This window comes from Hippichthys cyanospilos, chromosome 8 (assembly GCF_059441005.1).
Source record: "Hippichthys cyanospilos isolate Australia breed blue-spotted pipefish chromosome 8, RoL_Hcya_1.0, whole genome shotgun sequence".
In the NCBI taxonomy this organism is placed as follows: Eukaryota; Metazoa; Chordata; class Actinopteri; order Syngnathiformes; family Syngnathidae; genus Hippichthys; species Hippichthys cyanospilos.
Genome location: NC_142376.1, coordinates 3,677,501 through 3,699,977, shown reverse-complemented (window position 1 = coordinate 3,699,977; position 22,477 = coordinate 3,677,501). Strand labels below are relative to the sequence as shown.

The 22,477-nt window shown below is 38.1% G+C and overlaps 2 protein-coding genes across 3 annotated transcripts in view; both read left to right on the top strand.

The window, feature by feature from the left end:
• The first annotated feature begins 1,303 nt into the window (after positions 1 to 1,303).
• LOC148419869 (uncharacterized) lies at positions 1,304 to 19,115 on the top strand. 2 transcript variants are annotated; one of them, XM_088421682.1, is made up of 8 exons: positions 1,304 to 1,654; positions 5,144 to 5,480; positions 5,544 to 5,701; positions 9,817 to 9,947; positions 10,822 to 10,975; positions 12,229 to 12,292; positions 13,283 to 13,382; positions 17,071 to 19,115. In XM_088421682.1, exons 2-8 carry the CDS (start codon positions 5,242 to 5,244, stop codon positions 17,098 to 17,100), a joined length of 876 nt encoding a protein of 291 aa, XP_088277808.1. In that variant the 5' UTR covers positions 1,304 to 1,654; positions 5,144 to 5,241; the 3' UTR covers positions 17,101 to 19,115. The 2 variants fall into 2 exon arrangements, with proteins under 2 accessions (XP_088277808.1, XP_088277807.1); XM_088421681.1 differs by having other exon boundaries at positions 5,144 to 5,701.
• Positions 19,116 to 21,076: 1,961 nt separating this feature from the next.
• The window catches only part of adam12b (ADAM metallopeptidase domain 12b), a 59,942-nt gene continuing 58,541 nt past the window's right edge, over positions 21,077 to 22,477 (top strand). The window contains exon 1 of the mRNA XM_088422227.1: positions 21,077 to 21,511. Coding sequence (XP_088278353.1) covers positions 21,400 to 21,511 — 112 coding nt within the window. The 5' untranslated portion in view covers positions 21,077 to 21,399. The remainder of the gene's footprint in view (positions 21,512 to 22,477) is intronic.

Sequence of the window (22,477 nt, the reverse complement as noted above, 5' to 3'; positions counted from 1 at the left end):
GGAGATGTCTGGGCGGATCACATTTCACCGTTCGTGTTTGACATCCACAAAAAGATGAGCTTTTGTCCTTTTTTTTGAGTTTTCAACAGTCAGATATCGTCTGATGACCGATATCATTCATGCTGTTATCTTAACCCAGGGTGCTTGGAGTCCAGTGAAGAATAGTTTCAGAAGAAGGGCTGGGATCTTGACACTTAAAAGGTAAGATAGTTTTGTTGCATTGAAAGCAGGGGTGTCACATTGAGAAAAAACAAAAGTTGGAGGGCCCACATCAATTTCTTTTTAATTTAATTGACTTTGCTATAGCTAGCTAAGTAGCTATCTGCTTAGCTGGTTTGTTTCTTACGTATCTCGGTCGGTACTCTACTACTTAGCTATTTAGCCAGCTTGCTATAGCTAGCTAAGTAGCTAGCTGCTTAACTAGTTTGTTTACATATCTAGGTACCTACTCTGCTAAGCTAGATATTTCTAAAGCTATTTAGCTAACTACTTAGCTAGCTGGTAACTTAGATCAGTGGTTCTTGATCTTTTTCAGTGATGCACCCCTGTGAAATATGTTTTCAGCCAAGTATCCCCTTAACCAGCGTAAAGCATTTTTGCATTAAAAAAAAAAGGGTTAAAACATGCTATCAGTGTCTGATTTATTGAACTTTTGACCCTTTCAAACTTCACTTGTATTCGTCCACAAAAAAAAAACATCAACCGGAAGTGTCCTGTTAACAAAAAGAAGCAACTTAATGATATAAATTAATGAATTCAATTAATAAAAATTATCAATACAAAGTGGCAGACCTGTTCTCAATAAATAAATATTTTCCACAGAAAAATATTAAACAGTCCATAACCGTTCTAAAACAATATAAAAAGTAAATAAATATTTGTCCATAGGAAAAATGTTCATCTTAAAGTGTCCTCATTGGGATCACAGTCGAGTTGTGTTCACAAAAATAAATCATTAACTTAACAGGTAACGAGTTGTGGCAACCCCAGCCACAACTGTAACTTCTATTCTATGCGCCTTATAATGCAGTGCACCTTACATATGGAAACAGTTTTAAAATAGGCTATTCCCAGAAGGTGTGCTTTATTGTGTTGAAAATAAGTTATTTTTTTATAATATATTTGTTTTTGTACTTCACCAAGCAGGGAAAAAAATGCACCAGATGAAATGACAATAATATAGTAAATAAAACATAGACATGCCTCCCTGCTAGAATCGGCCCTAGCATCCCGCGGGCCATTGTTCAGCGATGTGGACTAATCAGGAATGTGCCAGGCGAGGAATCACATGGCGAAAAGTCACCGTGTTCTGCAAGTCGAGCTGATCTCGCGTCAAGCCTGCTTGCCAGAAGGAAGGATGGATGGTAGCTGCGGGATGGGATAAAAGCATGAAGTGGAGAATGTGATAATGAAGTGCTATTTTCGCATGTGATGAACTGGTTGAGCGCCATTGTTTTCACTCTGGAGGCCCGCCGCATTCTCACATGTTGTGTACTCCCAGCAGGGAGAGAAGAAACGAGGTGGCTTCCCGCAGCTGGAAGCCTATCGACGGCTCACATCTGTGAAGTAAACATCTTCCAGCATCATTACCTGCAAGGTCACGTGACCCGGAGATTTATTGAATGCCGTTTTCTCGACGAAGCGGCCCCTGAAGGTACTGTACCTTTAAGACATACGCAAGTAAACACAGGAGAACGTACAGTAAATAATTGAAATTGACTTTCAACTCAGCGAGCTAGTGGGCCGGTTTCACGTTTGTACTTTTTTAGGACTGTTTTATAAACGTAACAAAGTTTTAGGAAGAAAAAAAACCTTGACGAGCAGTTTTGAGAATCATTTCATTAGTTTGAGGAGCAACTTTTGAATATTGTGGAGCGTTTTTTCGCTAGGTTAATCCCGAAGCAATTTTTTTTTTTAACTTGTGGAATATTTTGACTTTTTTTGGTAATTTTCTTCTCCATCTTTCTCACACTGTAAAATTGCTGAATGCTGTTTTCTCGACCACCCAGCCCCTAAAGCACAGGTGTCAAAGTCAAGGCCCGGGGGCCAGATCCGGCCCGTCACCTCACTTTTTGTGGCCCTTGAAATGCTAATTTGACTTCAGGTTTCTGACTAAAATACGAAAATTGCAAGTTGTCTTTAACTTTTAAAAACTTGGGGGAAGAAAAACAAACATTTTCTTATTCTCCAAATCTCTTTTGAACAGTTTTTGCCGGCTTCTGATATCAAATCTTGGTAAATGTGTAATCAACACACTTAAAATGTATTTGAATTCATAGTCATTCCGGCCCTCTGACAGAAACGATCACTATAATGCGGCCCAAATTAAAAATGTGTTCGACACCACTGCCCAAAAGGTACTGTACCTTTAAGACGCGCACATTTAAACGCAGGAGTACATAAATAATCGAAATAAACTTTCAACTCAACGCTAATGGGCTTACTCCATGTGTGTAATTTTTTAGGATTGTTTTATCAAAAAAAAAATCATGGTTTTATTGTTTTGTTTTGTTTTTTAGCGGTTTTGAGAATGATTGACTTATTTTGAGGAGCAACTTGTTAATATCGTGGAGCATTTTTTTTCACAATGGCCTTAAGCAAGGTTGTTGTTTTTTCTCTTGCAGTATTTGACTATTTTCGATCATTTTCTTTCTAACTGTATTTTAGCCAAAAGATGGCAGACATGTTGTCGCCGCCGAGATGGAATTTCAGCTCCCAAATGTAAAAAATATGTGGCACCCTTTAAGCGCATAAGAGAAAGTGTAGCATCTGCGTGTTGCCAAAAGCAGCTCACATTGAAATTCATCAAATACGCATTGTAAGATTTGATTTCTTACAGCTGGAGTTGAGTGTGTCCTTTTTCTCCCGCAGCTGTCATTTTGGTGCACGTGTTTATTTCAAAACACGTTGTCATGGCAACGGGGAGTAGATCAACAAGCAATGACGCAGCCTTTTAGATCATTTCGGATGTGCGGGGCGCATTTTTTAATCATTTGTGAGTGTTTTTTTTGGTTGTTGTTTTTTGTTTTTTTCTTTTTTTTTCTTTGAAGGGTGCCAGGGATAGCAAAGAGAAAAAGAACCGTTAATTGTCTCTGTCCTGGCTGGTCAGAACAATAAGATAACACCAAAAAGTTAGCTTTAAAGGGTCAGAACCCAATTTTTTCACTCTTCAGGGCCGTTTCTCTTTTCTCACTTGGATAACAAAAAATATAAACTATCTATCACATGAGGAAAAGAGTAATACTGTACAGTACGTCGGCGTGGCGGCCATTTTAGTAGGGGCAACTGTCCATTCAAACGCATGTTAATCGGAGTTAGCAATATTAGCTTAGCCCGACTTCATCATGAGTCTAAAATCCAGATATCTTCATAATGAATTACTGAGCATAACGCGACCCAACTACACTTACTGATCTTTATTACTTTAATAATTGTGAATTAACATTTTAGCTAGGCCACATCGGGAACAACACAGGCAGGGGCACACGCACGTAGCGAGATGTCACCAGGTAAACATTAAAAATAATCATAATAATCATTCTTATAATCACGGCTGTTACATAAGTCCATCTGCACTATATATATATATATATATATATATATATATATATATATATATATATATATATATATATATATATATATATGTATATATATATATATATATATATATATATATGTATATATATATATATATATATATATATATATATATATATATATATATATATATATATATATATATATATATATATATATCAATCTTTCCTTCGCAATCTACGCATTGAGCAAGGTACAGTAATAGAAAGCATGGATGCTAGTTTAGCATTGCCTGAGGCATGCAGCTCAAACAGAGCATTGATTTTTGCGCACATCTTTTGAACATGCTAACTGAATAAATGTATGAATTAAGCTTTATTTGGCATGGGAAATGCAGTCTGTTTTGTTAAAAGCTTGCAGCTGATACGATAAATGTAGAGCAGGGGTGCGGAATGTACGGCCCGTGGGCTGTATCCGTCCCACAAGGAGGTTTAATCCGGCTCACAAGATGATTTTGTGACGCATAAAAAAAATATACAAAAATTCTTACTTTTACAAGAGGAGCACAGACACTTGCAAATGGAGAGTGAGAAGATGCCAGGCTTGTGCAAAATAGCTTGTTGATTGCTTCAGTGACAGAAAATGGAACATTTCACTCGCGTTCAGGTTAACATTATCGCCTAGCTTTGTTATGCTACTGCTCAGCACAAGTAAAATCCTTTGCTTGCCCCAATGAGATTCCCAGTTGGCGGGGCCATTACCAGACATTCGGCATTTCTTAATAAATTTACTTTATTCACAGTTCAACAGTAAGCAAACAGCGCTTTTGTATGGGACGTGACATCGTGACTTCCTTGTGAATTTGCTTGTCATGTGTGTCATTACGTGGGTGCCACCTAGTGACCAAAATGTGACATTACAGCATCGTGTTTAATTTTCTTTGCACTTCACTGTACTCCTTTGAAAAAGAAAATACCGTATGTTCCGCACTATAAGGCGCACCTAAAAGCCTTAATTTTTTTCAAAAGCTGATGGTGCGCCTTATAATCAGGTGCGCCTTATATATGGATCAATATTGAGATTGGGATTGGTAGATGGGGAATGAACTGATAAAGTAAGCTTTCCCTTTTTCTTTTGTGTGTTTACAGTTGAACAAGATTGGTCATATTGACATTGAGTTATTATTACAGTTATTATTTGAATTATTATTGTTATTACTTTGAGTATGACTATATTGTGATTGAAAAAGTTTTAAAATATGTCATTAATTGAGCGTGCGCCTTATAATCCGGTGCGTCTTATATATGGAAAGTTGTAAAATGTGTCATTAATTGAGGGTGCGACTTATAGTGCTGAAAATACGGTATTTTGATCGTAGCATTTTCCGTTTTCCTTTTAGAAAGCACAATCCTCTAAAACTTTCAAAGCTTAGAACGATATATTGAACATATGTCATACTTTTTCTTTTTTTTATTGCATTACTTTTAAAGTATATGATGGTCATTTTGTTATATTGAAAAACAGTGCTTTTATCATTTATAAAGCAAACATGACAGTAAAACCACCAAAACCACAGTTGATGAATGTCCATTACTTTCTATAGGGTAATAATCAAAACCAGAGCTCCGAGAAGGATTCTGCTGCGGCTCCAATGTAGTCCAGGACACGACGGACTCTTCCAGAGCTGGAATCACTCAAACCATGAGAGTCTGCAACGGCCGACGGGATGTGTGCCAATGGGATTCTGCAATCATGAGGCCTAATGAGGGCAGACAGGCCCACTCAGCAGCTGATGGATTGGCGCTGAGCCGTGCGGGGAATAGGACGGTTCAGATTGCGGAGCGGGATAGCGGCCCGCGCGCGTTGATAGATGGCTCAATCATTCCGACGTCTCCGCCCGCCTCCTACCGGACCTGCGTTCGCCGAGAGTTGCCGCCGAGGTGCGCCAGCTTCCTTGTGTTTCTGGACAAGCTATTTTCAGCCTCCCTGGCGGCACCTGACAGGAGAGGAGCCGCGCAAAACGCTCGGTATAAGTCTACCGCGTTCGTTCGGATCTGCGCGACCACCGTCGGAGAAGGTTCCGGAGGATCCGGGGCGACGGTGTTGGGTGGCGAGCAGCGCCACGATGGTGAAAATTGGGGTCAGCAGGCGAGGGTGTCATGTGAGTCTCACTGGCAAGTTTTACCCCTCAAGTTTGAAGTTAGAACCAAACACGAAGATAATACAGAAATCTGTGAGAAATTGAAATTCCAAGAATTTCGACAATTTTGAGTTAATGTCTCTAAACGATGAATCGAATGTCAATTTGTGAAAATGCCCCAAATATGAAGGATATAAAGGATGTGAGCTGAAAAATTTTGTTGAAAAAAATGGCTTTATCGATTAATCGTATAAAATAATCTCCAGATAAATCGAATTTCAAAATAATCGTTAGTTTCAGCCCTCATTAAATTAGTTATTGCTAGGGTCAGACCGATTATACAGGCAGCTGATTAAATCGGCCAATAATGACCCTTCAAACATCGTCTAAGAACATAGGTCTAAAAAAAATCCATATTGGTTGGGTTCTAGTTCTTACTTTGAACCCTTTTGTTATGTATGTACTCAAGAAACAGCAATTTAAGTCCCTGGGTCATTTTAGTCATCCAAATGAAGCAGAAATGCAGAAAACCCCAAATCTAATCTTTGTTTTAGCCTGTGTATTATGTTCATTTCTTGGGAACCACAATAATTTGTCCGGGTCATTTTGACCCGGGGAGTGTTTAGTTATCCAAATGCGGCAGAAATGCACAAGATCAAAAATCTCAACTTTGTTTTAAACAGTGTTATGTTCATTCCTGAGGAACCACAATAATTTCTCCGGGTCATTATGACCCGGGGCGTGTTTAATTATCCAAATGCGGCAGAAATGCACAAAATCCCAAATCTAAACTAGAAGAGAAGATGCCACGTTGCCATGTTATGTTCATTCCTTAGAAACTGCAATAATTTCTCCGGGTCATTACGACCCAGAGTTGTATTCCGTTTTCAAAGTATTAGGAACATTTGAGTGTGCTATGTGCGTGTATGAATGTGTGTGTAATCCTGTTTGTTATCCTATTTGTGGGTCATTTTGACCCCAGTTTATCTTAATTAAGACAAATGTGCCAACAAATATTTATAGTAAGGCCATTTTTATCGGTTGTGTTGGTTATACATGATACTAAAAAAACATAAATACAATCAACATTTATACTGTAACTTAACTAATAGGGAAAGGTAGCAGATTCAAATAGCTGGAAAAATTCCTTTACTAGACGCCTTTTTTTATGAACTCATTTCAAAGAAAAAAAAGCTCATATTGCTGAGTTATGAAACCATGACTGTAAAACCGTCACCATGCGTCTGAGCTTATTCCCATTCGTCGGACCGAGCCCTGCAAACAAGTGTCGGCAGAATGTAGATGAGCCGTTTCCAGGGTCCGCAGTCATTTCCATTACGATACCTGACAGGGTTTGAATTTCATCATTGCGCCCTACCGGTTAAAAAAAAAAAAAAAAAAATCTAACGCAGCCACGTCTCTTTATGCGCCCATTTCGGCGACTATTGTGGATGAGGTCACATTTCCAAAGTGTCGCAGAGAAGGAACGCTTTGGATGTGGCCATAAAAGAGGTGGAAATGCTTCCCCGTTTCCCATTCTGCCTTTCACCATTTTGATTTATTCCTCTCATCTGTGTGTGTGTGTGTGTTTCTCTCTCTCTTTCAAATATGCGCCACATTCATCCCGCGTCGCATTCACCATCTTCCAGATAAATCCCACAAGGTTCACGCGCAAAATCCGCTTTAAGACAAAAATAAAAGGCGTTTATGTATTCTCCTCGCGCTTGGTACCCCCGCAAAGTGTTGCCTTCTCTCGTATAATCTAACAGTGCTTTGAATACCTCGCGACAAACTCGGGAAATGCAAGTTAGCATAAAATGAAAACGTCTCTGTCTTTTAGGGATCCTTGGCAGAGAAATTGCTGAGTCAAAGCGGAATAGTTTGAGGATTTTTTTGGGGTAGAATCAAATTCAGGAACAAATATTATGAACTGAATTTTAAGAAGCTTCCAGTGGATTAGAAAATAAAGTATCACAGGACGACCAGGCTCTCTAAAATGCTACGTCAACAGGAATTCCTTTTCCACATGCAAGCTGTTTCCCTCAGACTATTTTGTTATTATTTTTCTACACTTATGGCCAACAATGAGGCACTCTAATGCAGTGGTTCACAACTTTTTTCCATAATGTACCCCCTGTGAAATATATTTTACCTATTAACCAGAGAAAAGTATCTTGAAATATAAAGTATCACATAAAGTCGTCACGGGACAATGAGGCACTCTAAAACGGTCACGTCAACAGGAATTCCCTGTCCACATGCCGACTGATTCCCTCAGACTATTTTCAAATTATTTGTGACACGCGTGCGCTTATGGCCAACAATGAGGCACTCTAATGTAGTGGTTCTCAACATTTCTCCCATGATTATCCCTTGTGAATTTTTTTGGACCACTAACCAGAGAAAAGTGAAAAAAAAGACCTCTGTGACGTGTGCGGTTATGGTAAACAATGAGGCACTCTAATGCAGTGGTTCTCAACTTTTTTTCTTATGACGTACCCCCTGTGAAAGATTGTTCAGTTAAACTGTGATTAGGTGAAATATTGTTAAGTTAAACTGTGATTAACCAGAGAAAATCTTTTTTTTTCAAGTAAAAAAAAAACTGTGACATGCATGCACTAATGGCAGACAATGAGGCACTCTAAAACAGGAGTTGTTGACCTTTTTTCTCATGATATACCACCCTGTGATTTTTCTTTTTTGGCCAAGTACCAGAAAAAAAACATACTTGGGACAAAAAAAAAAAGGCAAAGTGCCATGCCATCCATGTCTGATTTATACCAATTTGTTGCTTTATGTTCCAATCAATTTGCCCGTAATTTGACAAGGAAGCAATTTGACACTTACAGCCAACAATGAGGCACTCTACAGCCAAAAGCCACACTCCACTTGCATATTACTTCAAATACGATATTTTTTTCCCTTCCCGTTCACGTGCAAGCACTCAAGGCAGACAACAAGGTGCTTTAAAACGCACATGCTATGGAAGATTAAAGGTTTTTGTTTTTTTTTATTAAGTTGCTAGCTTGTGAGACGTGAGGCAGTGTTGTGTCCAGGACGGCCCGTGACAGTTCATGGCACCAAGCCGTCATTCTTGTCATTATTTATAGCCGCTGCTCTTCTCCAGCGTTGACACTTCCAAATGTGTCCCTCCGCATTTTGCGGCAGGACTTTGTGTGGAGCCAAAAAAAAAAAAAAAAACACTCGAAAAAAACAAAACAACGCAGTCGCCTTCGGCATCTTTGGCCTTGGATGTGAATTCAGCTGAGATGTTCCATGAAAGCGGGACAAACGGAGATTACAGGAGCAGGATAGATGCACTGTCATCTTCTGCATTATTCATCGGCCACACTCGCGCTGCCGACGGCTCTTTTTCACTTTATGAGCTGTTGGTCATTTCCAGGTCTTCTCCTTCTTCTTCTTCTTCTTCTCCTTCTTCTTCTTCTCCTTCTTCTCCTTATTTTTATTTTTATTTTTATTTTTATTTTTATTTTTATTTTTATTTTTATTTTTATTTTTATTTTATTTTTTCATTTTTATTTTTTTAGTTTTGTTTTATTTTTATTTTTATTTTCATTTTTTTATATTTTTATTTTTATTTTATTTTTATTTAATTTTCATTGTTATTTATATTATTTTTATTTTTTTATTATTTTTTATTATTTTTATTTTTATTTTTTTATATTTTTAGTTTTATTTTATTTTTATTTAATTTTCATTTTTATTTATATTATTTTATTTTTTTATTTTTTTTTTTTTTTTTTTATTTTTTTTTTTATTTTATCCTCCTCGTTTATACGCATCGTCAAGCTCCCATGTATGAAAGTGTGGACCTGTCTTTTTGACGAACGAACTCCTTTGAATGTACCGCAACGACGTTCGAACGTATTTGCAAATATATTCCCACATTCCCACAGAACAGTGATTCTCAACCATTTTTTCACCTGGTGAAGTATCTTTTCAGCAAAGTACCCCTCGACCAGTGCAAATCATTTTTAGGAAAAAAAAAACAAAACAAAACTGTAGACCCTTTCAAACTTTATTCATATTAGTCCACAAAACAACAATCAACCGAAAGTGTCCTCTGAGTTTAAAATAATATCATTCACTCACTGTATTTTTTTCTTTCTCCTCAGCAATCCAAGACTTGACAGAAGAATCAAAAGAACGTCCCTCAAAGTTGTCCGAAAGAGCTCCGATGGATTATTGTCATTTCTGCTTGAAGACAAACACCCCGCAAGACTCGCCCAAGTCCCTCAGTCTCAAAGTAGGATATTTTGCTTTGAGATACAAGTTTATTTTGTTCCGTGACTACAAAAATTATTTTAATACCAGTTACTTTGATGAATTAAATCCTAAATTAATGACTTTACACACTCAACGTACTAAAAGTACTTACTAAAGTAACTGATTACTTGCATTAGGTACTAAAAGTACTTGAAGTACTTGAAGGTACTAAAAGTAATTGATTCCTTTAGGTACTAAAGTAATTCATTATTTTAGGTATGCAAATACAAAAGTAGTCAATTGAATTGGTTACCTATGTACCTAAAATATTCTTTTACTTTAATGTAGAAAGTAAATTATGATTTTATTCCCCAATTACCTCAAATCATTGCTTAATTTCGTGCTTCATTTAATAAAACCAGTTTTTAGACACTCCTTGAGCAAAACACTTGAAAAAAAATGAAAAAGACATAAACCAGTACCTGGGATTGAACGTGTGGACTCATAAAAAAAAAAAATATATATCCTTGGGATTGAACGGGTTACAAATAATTCTCCTACGGTAATGATTTTTCTTATCACTCAATATGATAATGTCCCCTGATTTCTCATTTTCCAACAATGTTCTCTCTTTCATCATCCTCGGCTGTTCTTTTTCCTTGAGGACTGCAATGCTCTCATCCTCGCTAACGTTAACATTTCCACCGTATTACAAGGCCGGGGAGAGGATTTATCAAGGTTAAGGAATAGATTATGTTCCGAGCAGGTCTAACCCAGCCGAGATTCGTTTTTTTTTTTTTTTAACTCCATCTTCCATGCAGGATTAGTGTCAAAGAGCTCCTGAACTTCTTCCCACCAATAAGCAAGCGGCTCACTCTGGATGTTCTCCTCACCCCCTTCCCCCCCCGTCCCAGGAGGCCCTGGAGCTCTCCAGGCCAGACTTCATCAGCCGATCTCAGGGTCGAGTGAGGAGGATGAAGATGAGGAGAGGGGGGAGGAGGTCCGTCCCGGTGCAAGACGGGGGAGGCGTTCGAAGGAGAAGGTGCACCACTCCGGATCCTCTTAGCGGTGAGCGCTGACCCGGGATGTTCTGGCCCAGCCCGCATTCATTGGTCCTTTTATTACACTTATTTTTTTTTTTACTCGTTACACACTGATAACACACTTTAAGGGTTGGGACCTCTTGTGAAAACTCTATAAGAAAGCAGTTAGGACCTACTGGAGGGGAATTTATTACAGTTAAATATGTGGACTATTTCATTTCTACTTCGATGAGTTTGGAGACTTATAGAGGTAGTTTATTACAAGGGGACTGGCTTTTGTCCAGCTTTGCCCTCTGCTGGTACGTAGTTAGTATTGCAACACTTTACAAAACGCTTATTGGGGACTTTTTAGCGGGAAGAAAGGAATAAAGGCAGACAGGAAGAAAAGCAGGAGAATCCTTTCTCCTGCTTTCCTTTCTGTCTGGCGGCGAGAAGAAATGAATGAGGGCTGACAGGAAGGAAGGCAGGCAGGGAAGCAGGAAGTCATACAGGTATGAAGAAAGAAAGGACAGCAGGCAGGAAAAAAGGAAGGCAGGAAGGAAGGAAGAAAGGAAGGAAGGAAGGAAGGCAGGAAGAAAGGAATGAAGGCAGGCAGGCAGGAAGACAGGCAGGAAAGCAAGCAGGCAGGAAGAAGGGAAGGCAGGAAAGAAGGCTGGCAGGGAAGAAATGAATGAAGGCAGACAGGAAGGAAGGCAGGCAGGGAATCAGGAAGTCAGACGGGCATGAAGAAAGGAAGGACAGCAGGCGGGAAAAAGGAAGGCAGGAAGAAGGGAAGGAAGGCCAGGGAAGAAAGTAATGAAGGCAGGAAGGAAGACAGGCAGGAAAACAAGCAGGCGGGAAGGAAAGAAGGCAGACAGGAAGACAGGCAGGAAGGAAGGAAGGCAGGCAAGAAGAGACAGGAAGTAGGCAGGCAGGAAGTCAAGCAGGCAGGAAGGAAGGGCTTGTGCACACTTTCTTCTACAACAAAAATGTTTTTGTTTATTTATTTTAACTTTTTATAGGCAAATGGAGAAAAACTACTCAATTTTTCCTTTATTAAAAAATATTTTTTAATTATATATATATTTTTTTTCATTTTATTGATGCACTGCAAGCTTCAGTATCTAGCAAGAGGTTATGACATGTTTTTGCCATTTCAGCCATAATAATGATTAAAATATACAACTTTCTTGTAAGATTATGACAATTTTTTTACTTAAACAAATTTTTCAACTTTTTTCTTTTGCATTTCCTTCATTCATTTGTGTGTGTCCATGCATATGTGTGTGTGTGTCCTAGATCACCTTTTCAAGCCAAGAGAGAGGTCAATATCAGGCAAAGAAATGCAGCGGAGATCCAGAAGGTAAAAGCAAATGACCTTTGACACACTTCAGGGAAATCCTGTGTCAATTTTAAATTATATCATTTTCTTCTCTTTTTTTTTTAAATAATAGATAACTTTAAGTCATCGACAACCTTAGCACTCAATTCCCTAAACGTTTACTTTAGTAGGGCTTAAGTAACAAAAGTAATCTTTTTAAGTTTTAGTACTTATTTGGTACTTAAGTACCTCATGTAATGGACTAATTTAATCCAAAAAGTGCTAAGTATTTTAAAACTTATTTACCTAAAGAAAATCATTTACTTTACCCATGCAAAATTGAGTCCAATCCTTTGCTCTTTACATCAAAGGATAGTAAAAGACACTAGGAGGCTGAAATTTCACCCAGATGGTGACAACATGTCAAATTTCAACATGGCACAACCACAGTGATTACACTACCACAAGTGTGCCATTTTTTGGCTAAAATACCGATGACGATTCGAAAAATGACCCAAAAATGATCAAAATACCGCACAAGCGTTAAAATAACGGGTGGCTGCAGCCTTATTGCGCAATATTTTTCAAGTTATTACTGTCCACAATCTCGCCGATTATCCACACCTCATATATAAACACACATGAACACAAAACACACAACGTCTTGACAGGAGATATGAACAGCCCTCTATGCACCTTATCTGCTTCTTTTTATGTTGCTTATCTGCAACGTACCCCCCCCCCCCCACCCCCAAGTCCCCTCCCCACCAATCAGATGCTGGCGAGCCATTGTAACTTTTTCAAAGGTGACACTATCTTCCTGGCAGGATCTGCTAACACGCTGCCAGCGGCATGTAAAGGAATGAAAAGCGAGTCTTGTGCATAAGATAACTCCCCTTGTAGCACTAGTCCCTAATCGTGTGTGTGTGTGTGTGTCTGTGTGTGTGTGTGTGTGTGTGTGTGTGTGTGTGTGTGTGTGTGTGTGTGTGTGTGTGTGTGCGAATGTGTGTGTGTGTGTGTGTGTGTTTGCAGGATGTACAACAAGCTGCCAGAGGTGGAAAGAAAAAAGCAGGAGGAAGAGAAGAGAGCAGTGTCAAAAGCCAACAGATTGCGAGCTGACCTCTTTAAGAAGGTGAACACTTTTTAATGCCGTTAAATAAGGAATATATTTCATAATGAAGAGTAAAGAGATCATAAATCAGTTTTATGAAGTGGATGCCTGTACTTCACAGAGTAATTAAAATGTGCAAGATCCTACTGAGAACCAGATTACTCATTTGTGTCCACTACGGTGGACATTTTGTTTTTGGTCTTTTGACTCATTTGAGCTACAAAGTATTCGTGTGTGTTTTGGGTGATGTGGTATTATTGCCATTTTTTTAGGTATTTTTTTACAAACAGATTTAAGTTTTACTTACAGTATATGTTTTAATGTTATTGTTTTTAATTATTCATTATTTTAGGCTATAAGACTGTATGGCTGTTTCCTTTATTTATAATTAATTTGTACGTTTAAGTCATTTTTATTAAAGGTACATTAACGGTTATTAAATATTAAAACTACAGATTTTCCACGCTATAAGTGCTGAAGAAATGCCTCGTGCAGTGTTCAAAAATATAGGGAATTGGAAATGCTCAATCGGATTGTGCTATTTTCGACTGCATAGCGATCAAGATGAACGTAAACAACAAAGATGGATTAGCATTTTTTGCCTTTTTTTCTTATCCAAATCTTCTTTTCTTATCCTTCAGTTCAAAGTGGCGGTTAAATGTCCTTTTTCTATTCGAACGTCAAACTTCCCAACTTCCTCGAATGCAGCAATATGACAAGCGTAAACGTCGGAGAGGCTTATGAGGAATGGAGAAAGCTTTTGTTTTTGAAAACAGATCCACCGCTGACTTAATCTTTACTCAAAAACTAAAAGAAACGGAAATATACGTGACAAATAAAATACAGTCGCTGCATCAAGGTTGCAGTTACGCGTAAAGCCTGAAGATGTCGTCGTTTAGCAAGAAACTGTACTTTCAAGATATAAACTACTGTTTGAGTCTTATTTTTTAAACCATCTATCAACATCACTTGAAAGGCCAGGATGTCCTCTGCCATGTACATTCGGACTTGGTAGGGTAGTGCTAATGAATCCAAGAATATAGTCCCAAAAAAAATACCCACTACACTAGACACAAATGAATAAGATTAGTCTTGGGAGGGTATAACAATCTTTTTTTTTTTTGTCAGGTAACTTAATAAAAAATTGAAAATAAAACTAATTTATAGTTTACTTAAAACAAGAACGCTTTCTGAAAATGTCCTTTAAATGTGAATGTGGTTTCTTCAAGTTGTCCAAATATTATTGTTGATTTTATTGTTACAAAGGTTCCGTCACACACGTCGCCTATTAATTTTTATTCATATCCCCGTCAAAATATGTATTTCAATCACAAAACATGTTTAAACATGAATAACTCTTTAAATACATACGAGGACGCGCGATTATTTCCAGCTATGCAGCAGAGGGCGCTGTTTACCTGCTAAAGTCAAGTCGTGTCTTGCCATGCTTCCTTAATACTCTACTAAGATATCCTGTTATAAAACCTGTAAAATATTATGTCGAATTATAGTCTACTAATCACGAGCATATTAATATTAGTGAGGACAAGGGAAACCCGAGTAAATAAAACCATTCAGTACGTGGGAAATTATACTGGTATCACATACTTAACACCCATTGTAAGATTGAATGGCACTTATGCCATTAACGATGAACCGCATTAATAATTACCTGATTTCTTTTTATGTTTTCATAATTGTGAACATTCATCCCACCTCGAATGACGTCACGATTGTTCATCGGGTAACAACCAATCACAGCACAGCTTGTGAATGTCACATGACCAAATTCGGGACTGTGATGTCATTTTCAATCGACGGCAAGTGACAAAATGGCCGCCCCTTGAAATGGATAAAAACGTACACAACAAAAATCAGACTGCCATGTTTATACGAATTAAGGCAAATAAAACATACAGCAAAAAAAAATTGTCGTTTGACTTTCCCTATAATGCTTAAATAAGATAATTTTTCTGATCCATGGGCTCTTAAATGTTGTGTTTTGCACACACAAATTCGGGGCTGTCAACAACAGGCTGTAAATTGAAAGTCGGCATTAAAGCAGCGCACAATGCTGGATGGCCTCATAAATGTGCTGAGGGCTGTCCACACTAACTTAGATTTATACACTGCCTTTTAGGGGACACATTTCATGGCCTTGTTAAAAAGTAACTATGTGTGTGTGAGCATGTGTGGGGGAATAATATTTTATTTAACGTCGACAGATTTGAATTGCGTTGATATAATCGCTTTTATCTTCGCCATGAATATAATTAGTGTTATGTCTATGTGATTCGCATTCAATGTCTGAGCTGCTTATTATTATCATTTAAGGAAAGTCATTTTCTGTTTATTTCGGTGAAGTGACTAAGCAGTAAACAATTATTTGAAGCATTGATTAATCTGTTGATTTGTCTATTAGTTAGAATTGGGTGTAAAAAAAAAAAAAATCTACCATATTTTCCGCACTATAAGGCGCAGTTGAACAAGGTTAGTCATATTGACTGAGTTTAGAGTTATTATTTGAGTTATTATTGTATTGAATTATTGAATTATTGTATGGTGATTGAAAAACTTTTAAAATATGTCATTAATTAAGGGTGCGGTTTATAATCCGGTGCGCCTTATATATGGAAAATGTTTTAAAATATGTAATTAATTGAGGGTGCGCCTTACAATCCGGTGCGCCTTATATATGGAAAAAGTATTAAAATATGTCATTGATTGAGGGTGCGCCTTATAATCCGCTGCGCCTTATATATGAAAAACGTTTTAAAATATGTCATTAATCGAGGGTGCGCCTTATAATCCGGTGCGCCTTATATATGGAAAACGTTTTAAAATATGTCATTGATTGAGGGTACCCCTTATAATCTGGTGCGCCTTATAGTGCGGAAAATACGGTAATTGAATGATTAATCGACAAATAATTGATTATTTTCATTAATCAACAACAGTTTTTATTTTTGGTGTATGTGTATATATATATAGATATAGATATAGATATTTAGATATAGATATAGATATAGATATATAGATAGATATAGCTTGAATTCTTTTTTCAATAAACAGATACACAAGATAGAATGCCGCGAGCATTGTTTTTTTTTTGGAACCAAGATAATCGAATCCCTCTAGGACTGGTTTTATCCCCGATGCATTTTGTCCATCATAATAATGTCGCCATTATCAGAAAATTATTTGTTCTTATTGAATTGGATGTCTCAATAGAAACATCGGTAGACTTCTGGGAACACTTTTTTTTTTTCCTTTGTATTCAATAGTGAAACCGTCAGTGCCAGTGTTTTTGCGGTTCATCGAGTCCCTGAGCTGCACAAGCCAGCGTATTACCTGGCCTGAACTACGGCGAGATTGGCACTTGGTTGATAAAGTTGGCTTTGCTCCTTTTTTTTTTTTTTTTTTTCTTAAGGGGGGGTTAGGAGGAGATGTTTTAAAAATGAGCTGGCAGCTGTCCGACGGAACAGTCAGATAGCAAACTAAAGTGATTGCTGCTACCTGCGCCTCACACACACACACAAACACACATGTGCACACGCACACACACACACACGGATTGGAGAGAAAGCAATTTAGCTTCTCCGATGCCAAGCTGCTCCTCAAAGGAGATTATGATGGTCTTCGGTGATGATATTGTTTTTGCAGGGCGAGGAATCGGTGTATCAGTAATGTTGCTTTTGTTCTTTGGCAGAGACTTCTGGACCACATCCTGCAACGATGAAGGAGCTGCACAGAATGGCAAATACACTCATTTCGTATTTCATCCTTTTATTATTATTAGTCATGATATTTCATCTCATTGAACAAAGATTTTGTTGGTCAGTTCATGTTGGATGCATGTGGGGAAAAAAAGGAAAGAATTAATCAAAATTGGCATGTTATTGTTTACGCAAAGAAAAGCTGGCTCCAAAATCGAGAAATTGATTTTGTCGCATTGTCCAACAAAAAACGTATTTGCCACAAATTTATGTTCTTTTTTTTTAATCCAGCAAAATAAACCAAATATAAAAAAGACAACAGCAAAAATATGAACGGGATATGACACATGTTTTTTGTTGCTGGGCGAGAAACCAATTCAAGTTTTGTTAGCTTAGTTGCTAATAAGTTAGCTTTGCAAAATTGTATTTCGGTATAACTATTTTCCAATCTATAGTTCAAATATTGAATGCTAAAACATGAAAAAAAAATTCTACACATTACATATTTGTTGCTCAGCGACAAACAAAGGCTTATGTTGTTAGCTTAGTTAGCTTAATGCTAATAAGTCTTTACAAAATGGCGCACATGTATATTAGTTGTCTAATATTTGTCAAATAATTGTCTACATACAATCGTTTTCTAATATATGAGGTTAAAATGATCTAATGAAACAAAAAAAACATTCCTACATAACATAAATATTTTTTATTTCTCAACGACAAACCAATGCTCACTTTGTTAGCATGTAAAGCAAAGATTAGTAAATATGTATTTTTAAAAATAAATGTCGCTAAGAAAACGAGTCTCCTTATAATAGAAGTAGAAATGACTAATGAGAGGCAAAATTTCTGAAGATTTGGACAATTTTAAATTAAATTAGATCTCAAAACGATTGATCGTTTATCGAAACAGTTATCGATTAATTTGGTCATTGATTAATTGTTAATTTAATCAAGGAAGTAGCTCTATATAGAACATTGTTATCAAACAGAAATCCAACAACAAATTCATGAAAATTAAAACAATAAATGATGTGCTACAGTATTTGAATTTATTTCAGTTCATTTACTGGCATTACCAGTAAAGTATCGACTTTGAAACAGACATTGATGGTGTCATTGTTAAAGTAAACGTTCATATCATATGGACCCTTGACCCGAGACCCCCCCCCCCTAATTGAACTCAGGAGACGTTTGCTGAAAGGGACCTTTTGTCACCCTGCGACGCCGTGGCGGGAGATGACATTGGAACAGGATGGCAAAGGATGATTGATTTTTCATCGGAGCCTGTACGGATTTTAAAAATTCTTAACAAAATAGTATAGCAAGTGCTACTTATATATAATATACATGCAAACAATGAAATAACGTCAGAAATAAAAAATATATGCAGGAAAAATGAAATTGTATTTATCTTTGAGCTACTTACAGCCGTAATCCCTAGCGAGGGTAGCCTAGCTTAGCCTAGCCTAGCTTCCTTCGTATTTCTTGATTCTCCTGCTCTTTTTCCATACTAATCATATTCGTACTTCTCCATTTAACATCACTAGCAATCTTGAGACCCATGGCGAATCAAATAAAGTTGGAATCAAACACTAAAATTCGCGATAAACACGATATTGTAAGCACTCACACGAGTCTTTAGCATGTTGGCATCTTAGTGACACTGTGCCGCCGCCGACCAATAGCAGACCAGAATCTTAGTGACGTGTTGCAGCGCAGGCAGTTTGACACGACCAGAAGAGCACTAAGAGCAATTTCCTAAAAACGCCTGAAGAGGGAGGCAAAACAACGTCAACACAGCCAACCCCACAGGTCATGAGAGTTGTTGATGCCATAAAGCGTGAAAAATGCCGTAAAGAAGGAACAAAAACACTTAGTATTCCACTTTGTAACGTAAAAAAAAAACGTAAGCAGGGGACGCCGTAACCCGGGGGTCCAATTTACACACATTTTCTCTTCACCCATGGACTTTCATTGGTGGCCAGTGAAACAAAAAAAAAAGCTGTATATACACTGCACTAGATTAGAATCTGCAGGGCTCAAATGATGAGAAAAAAGTTGGGTCATATAGTCTTAAATTTACTGCAATCTAATTTGTGTCATTCATACAATATGGGGGGGGGGGGGGGGGGGTGCAGGCCTCGGTGTTCTCTCAAGCTTGCGATTGATTAGCAACCGCGGACACTGGAGCGTAACATCCGCGCGCCTCTGACATGGCAGATGTTACAACAGCGAGGTGGCATCGCCACGTCGTTCGCTTCCAGATAATGAGCGCAAACCGACACTCGGTCGCGCTCGAGAAGAAGACCCGCCAGGCTGCGCCGTCTTCCTCCTCATCATCATCATCATCCACATCATGTGGATGCTGTCTACTGAAGCCTCTTGACTATTTCCCCAGCCAACCCAAATGGCCCCAAGTGTCGTATAAGGGGGGAGGGGCTCATCTCACGCCGACTGTTACAATCACGCCGAGCGGCTGATTGCAAAGTGTTTGCTCATTATCGTTATCATCTCCGCATCTGTCCTCTCCAACGTTGAGGTATACTGACACCCCCCCCCCCCCTCCGCCCCCTCCCCAAAGGCCACCCGCTGCCCCACTCCTAACCTCCATTAAAGTCAACTCTATTTACCATATGCCAAGTGTACAGTGGCGTAAAACTCATTCCAAGTCGGTTTAAGAGATCCAATGAGAATTTGTTGACTCCCTGGGCAAGTATGGCGCCTATATACACATCTGCGTCTTTACGGATTACAACGTAGAAACCATGCGTGGGGAATTCTTCTTTGAAAACAGCTTTCAACGAATGGGTTAATTGTTATCATCTACCATTCGCGTCGTGCTGGTTGGGGAACTCACTCTTTGTCGGATCTGGTGTCAAACTTCAGTCATCGAGGGCCGGTATCTACATGTTTTCAATGTTTCACTTTCCAACACACCTGATTCAAATCATTAGAATCAATTTCAAGCTTCTAAAGAGCTTGATGATGAGCTAATCATTGAATTGGGTGTGCTGGAGAGAGAAACATTGAAAACATGCAGGATACAGAACTGAACTGAAGTTAATTTCCTGTCTAAATATATTTAAACTTTTTTTCATCACTTTACTTTCAATGTTAGATTTTTGTGAGTTTTACTGTCATGATTTGTGATTTTTTTATTTGTTCTTTTGATTTTGATCAAATTGTTCAATGATATTTTTTGTTTTTATCAACATTTTCAGTTTGTTGTCACTGTTAAAATTACAATAAACTTATTTCGCCGTCATTTTCAGTTGACGGCGAAAGAAAAAAACGAAATAAACAAATATAGTAATACTGTATTTTAGTTTTCAAATTCTTTATTGACAAAATATTTTACTTTTTTAAATGTACAATTAATATCTTTAAAAGGGCATTTTGACTTTTGTCGTGAACTGAAAATGATATACAGGCCTAAGTTTATAATTTATCACGGTTTAATTTGTGAAGGTCACATGACCAAACTCACAAAACAGATGAGCGGTGATTGGACGATACTTGCGGTGTACGCACTTGTGATGTCATTTTTAATCGACAGCGAGTGGAAAAATATAATTTTTTTATGTATTAATTGTGCGTCAAAAATAAGTAGGTTACCAAACCAACCGTAGACATGTTTTTTTCATGTAAAATTAATATCTTTAAAAACACCTACTGCCACTTGTTGCTTATCTTACGAAGGTCACATGACCAAACCTAGAAAACAGGTGAGGCGTGACCGGAAGTTACCGACACTTGCGCATGTCATTAATAGTCATCAGCAAGCAGAAAATATGTTTTTAGTGTACAAATTGTCCATGAAAAACTATTTACTTATCGAATTAATCTTAAACTAAATGTGTACAAATTCTGCTGCAGAAAATTGCTAAATCTGTTTTCGTCTAATAGTAGTTCCTTGATATCCGGCGCTAGGACCCGGCGGCATCCTCAGCGCACATGGCTCGACGCCGCCTGCGTGCTGTTTGAGGGCTGGCGGCATCGAGTCATCCGCTTGACTACTCGGCGACATCCTCGCCTTCATTCTCTGTTCGTTGCTGGCTGCCGTTCCAGCTGTCATGTCTTCAGAGCTCGTGCAGCATCCCCGCACGGAAACACGAAGCTAACACATGTTTCCCCGCCACCAGACTCGAAAGTGTCATTCGCGCGGCGGAGTCAGGAAAACTTTCCCTGAGCTTCTCGGTGACAGCTTCGCGTTTGGGAGTCTGGCTGGTTCAAGGCGCTTTCGAGTTCTGCCGTGAAACTGTTGCCCACTTTGTGTCGGTTACAAGTCACCGGTAGAGCGTTTCCGTCCGTTTCCCACCATGAGAATCCGGCGCTGGAGGAAGATTTCTGGCTTTCTCGTCTCGGCTCTCATCTGGTGCCTGACCTCGGCTATCGCTTATGCTGACACCCAGATTTACAACACTCTGGAGGGTAAGTGAAAGCAACATATCTGGCAGTGCCCTTCATTCACAATTTGTGCTGTTGATTGTTTTTCTTTGTTGTTGTTTTTTTACACATGATTGGCAAATGTTCATCTTTTTTTTCATGTGAAATCTCACGACACCCCACCTGACAGGAATGACACAAATTATGAAGAATGAAATGATCGTCCCATTTTCTTGAAATGTGAAATGGTGAACTCAAAGCCGATGCTGGATTTTAGATAAAAACAAATGCTCGTAAAGAGCTTCGGCTGTTTCGCTATCAATTGCACAAGCATTTGATTGCCACTATGCGTCTCTTGTTCAAAAAGACGAACAAAGAAACATCATATGTGGAGCGCAAACGATATTTATTGAATTAATGAAGTGTCGTATGCAATTTTAAATTCTTTCTTTACAGTGACAATAATACTGAATTTTGATTCATGCTACACAGTGCTGCCTTTATTATGCATGTAAATCATTTCTAAATCATTTCTAAAGTCTAATCATCTTTCCCCACTGAAATGAATGGAAATGCCCCAGCCTCCCCCAAAACAAAAATTGTTTTGCCTTTCATAAGAGAAATTGCTCTCTTTAATATTTTGCTTTTGCTGTGTAAACACAAACAGTAATCATCAAGAAATTGAAATTGAAAATAAAGTTCATGTCATATGTTGCATCAATTGAATGCTTTTGGCCACTTGGGGGCGTTACAAGATATACAGGTGTATATAAACAGTGGAGGATCAATAGTTCAGATCTCTGCAGAGGATAAAGAATGTATGACCGTGAGTATTTTTATCCTGACTAAATGTGCTGCTGTGTTGTTTGAATATCAGTTGTTCTAATTGTCATACCATATTAGTGCTTCCCATTGTGTTAGCAATAGCAGATATGCTAGCAGATATAGCTTGTAATTCTCTTTGTTCTATTTTACGTTAGGCAGTAAAGTTGGACTGGGAGTGCCGTGAAA

Bases quoted from the DNA above. Each gene is read 5' to 3' on its own strand.
- LOC148419869 (XM_088421681.1), top strand. From the start codon at position 5,242: ATGAGAGTCTGCAACGGCCGACGGGATGTGTGCCAATGGGATTCTGCA. The intron at 10,976-12,228 runs GTGAGCGCTGAC...TGTGTGTCCTAG, and splicing joins CACTCCGGATCCTCTTAGCG to ATCACCTTTTCAAGCCAAGA. The intron at 13,383-17,070 runs GTGAACACTTTT...GTTCTTTGGCAG, and splicing joins GAGCTGACCTCTTTAAGAAG to AGACTTCTGGACCACATCCT.